We start from the raw sequence: 2,758 nt of genomic DNA on the forward strand, positions 1-2,758 counted from the left end.
CTTAGGACATCTTAAATCCAATAACATAATTGATATTATGTCGCTCCCGAAAAGTACACTCTAAAGAAAAAAAAAAAAAAGAGGAGGGATAGGTTCAACTCATGCATCCTAAGAGGGTCCACTTTTTCCAGCAACCTTAAGAAAGAGCTATAAATGAGGATTTAACATCAAGAATGTGACTGCCAACCGTAAGAGAGAGTAAGAAAAATATTTTAATCAATTGGAGAAGTATTTCGACCTCCATTGTTGAAATAATGACAAAACAGCAGTCCACAACATTAGGAAAAGCATCTTCTATGAACAAATTAGGAAAAGCAAGTTGCATCGAATTTTTCAGCAGATTCTGACACAAGAGCATCACTCCTCCAATCCTTAGGAGAGCAAAGATCGCCCACAAGCTTAAAACTCAAAGACCTTCGAGCGCAGAAAAAGCATAGACTGTTGAGGTTTCCATTTTCATTTTTTTGACAAGACGTTTCTTTTTTCTTTTTTCTGAGAAAAATTCTAGATTTCCATGCTCCAAACATACCAGCATACAGCAAAAGCGGTTTGCCCCAACCATTCCTTTTAAACAGTGAGAAGAATTCTCTCAATGCAGAGGAGAGAGATGGTTCATCAAGTACGATGTTCATTAAAAATAAAAGAGGTACGATGTTCATTAAAAATAAAAGAGGTACAATGTTCATTCTCTCTATGCAACAGTGTGTATGGCCATCAACTATGAAGCATACATACCATCAAAATAGATACCATCTATCGCTGCTAGCAACAGCATCCATCGTTAAGTCTCTAATCCTTCCTCCGTGAAACGAGTCGAGTACGGAGAGGATTCTTCATCACAACCGTGAACTCGAGCTTCTCGGACAAATCCACCGCTTCTCCATCTACCGCCTTCCACTCGAATTCCCTCACCAAATTGGCCACGAAGTACTCGAGGTGAAGCATCGCCAGCCCAAGCCCAGGGCATATCCTTCTCCCCACCCCAAACGGCATCATCTTGATCTCCCTACTTCCCGTTATGTCCACCCCCTCACCGGACCCACCGGCCAAGAACCTCTCCGGCTTAAACTCCATCGGCTGCTCCCACACCTTTCCATCCCAACCCATCTCCGCCACCGTAAAATTAATCGCGGCGCCTCTCGGTATCAAGTATCCATTCAAGGTCACGTCCTCCCTCACGGTATGCGGCAGCACGAAGTGGCCCGGCGGGTGGCGCCGCAGCCCTTCCATGATCACCGCCTTCAAATACGGCATCTTCTGCAAGTCCTCCTCCTTGATCTCCTCCCCCTCGCTTCCCACCACCCCCTCGATTTCTTCCCGTAACTTCGCTTGTATCTCTTGGTGCTTCACAAGGTTCGCCAGGATCCACTGCAACGCCGTGGCCGTCGTGTCGGTACCCCCGCTCAAGAACTCCGAGCAGAGGCTCACGATCTCACCCTCGCTAAGCTTCCTCCCTCCATCCTCAGGATGTTGTAGACCGAGAAGAGAATCTACGTACGAGTAGACAAAGATTCTGTTGCTATTGTTCTTGCCGTCACCGTTGCCGGGCTGCTGCTTTCGGTCCCTTCGTGCTCTTATCAAAGGGATGAAGATTTCTTCTTGTTTCTGGCGGATTGCTAAGAGCGAATTCCACCTCTCTCTGAACACGAGCTTAGTGATCTTGGGAAGAAAGGCGAAGACGTTGAATTTAACGAAGGACGAGAGCAGATGCCTCTGGACGGCTTCGATGTCTCTGATGGTCTTCTCATCCAATCTCTCGCCGAAGCACATGAAGACCAGCAAGCAGAACATGGCGTACTGGAAGCTCTCCATGACCACCACCACCCCGTCCCCTGTCTCGGACTTGGATTTGAGGTTGTTGACGAGTATGTCGAGGACCCAGCGGCGGGCGGGGGCGAAGAGCTTGATGCGGGAGGGGTGGAGGATCTCGGCGGTGAGGTTGCGGCGGAGGAGGCGCCAGAGGGGGCCGTAGGGGGCGGAACTGATGTTGTGGCGGTTGCTGGTGAGGAGGCGGCTGGCCTCGGTGGCGGTGAGGCGGTCGGCGAAGGTGGCGCCGGCCTGGACGAGGGCCTGGTGGGCGAGGTCGCGGTCGGCGATGAAGATGGACGGGCGGGAGGTGATGCGGAGGGTGAGCACAGGGCCGAACTTGGCGTGGAGGGAGCGGAGGATGGGCTCGAAGTCGAAGAGGGAACGACGGAGAAAGAGGATGGAACTGAGGATGGGAATATATCTTGGGCCCGGGGGAAGGGTTTGCTTCTTTTTCGAAGTGTTCGATAGTTTGGAGAGGAGTAATCTAGAGGCTAAGCATAGAGAGATGGTGAGGAAGAGGAAGATCCAATCGAGCATGGTTGATGGCTTCGTTCTATTAATTTTTGGGAGGGTAAGATGGCAGTGGGGATGGAAGGCTGCCAAGGGGAAGATGGGAAAGTGAAGGTGCGAGACAATGCTCTGGAGAGAGGGGAGGGGGGATGGGTTCTGTTGGTTTCCTTGGCTCTCGCAGCTTGCTACGGTGTTGGGGATATTTTCTAGCGCGCGGATGTGGATGTGGATGTGGATGTGCCAAATGGACGGTTGGAGGACTCTCATTGGCTTATGGATGGGCAGGTTGAAATTAAAAATAAGAATAATTTAAATTGCGGCTTCGTGTTCCTGTTGGGCTCTGGCTAATTCAAAAAAGAAAGTGACAATTTCAGGCCTGCGTTCCATAGAAATGCGACAAGACGTGGCCCAGTTCGAACCCTACCCTTAATGGTCCCAT

At 50.2% G+C, this 2,758-nt stretch overlaps 1 protein-coding gene across 1 annotated transcript; it reads right to left on the minus strand.

Moving 5' to 3' along the window:
- Positions 1-611: 611 nt before the first annotated feature.
- Positions 612-2,491, minus strand: LOC105054738 (cytochrome P450 89A2). The gene has a single exon (XM_010936322.4). The coding sequence runs from the start codon at positions 2,344-2,346 to the stop codon at positions 790-792; it is 1,557 nt and encodes a 518-aa protein (XP_010934624.2). The 5' UTR covers positions 2,347-2,491; the 3' UTR covers positions 612-789.
- Between the last annotated feature and the right edge of the window lie 267 nt (positions 2,492-2,758).

The sequence above is a fragment of the Elaeis guineensis genome, chromosome 12 (genome assembly GCF_000442705.2).
Source record: "Elaeis guineensis isolate ETL-2024a chromosome 12, EG11, whole genome shotgun sequence".
Lineage (NCBI taxonomy): Eukaryota > Viridiplantae > Streptophyta > Magnoliopsida > Arecales > Arecaceae > Elaeis > Elaeis guineensis.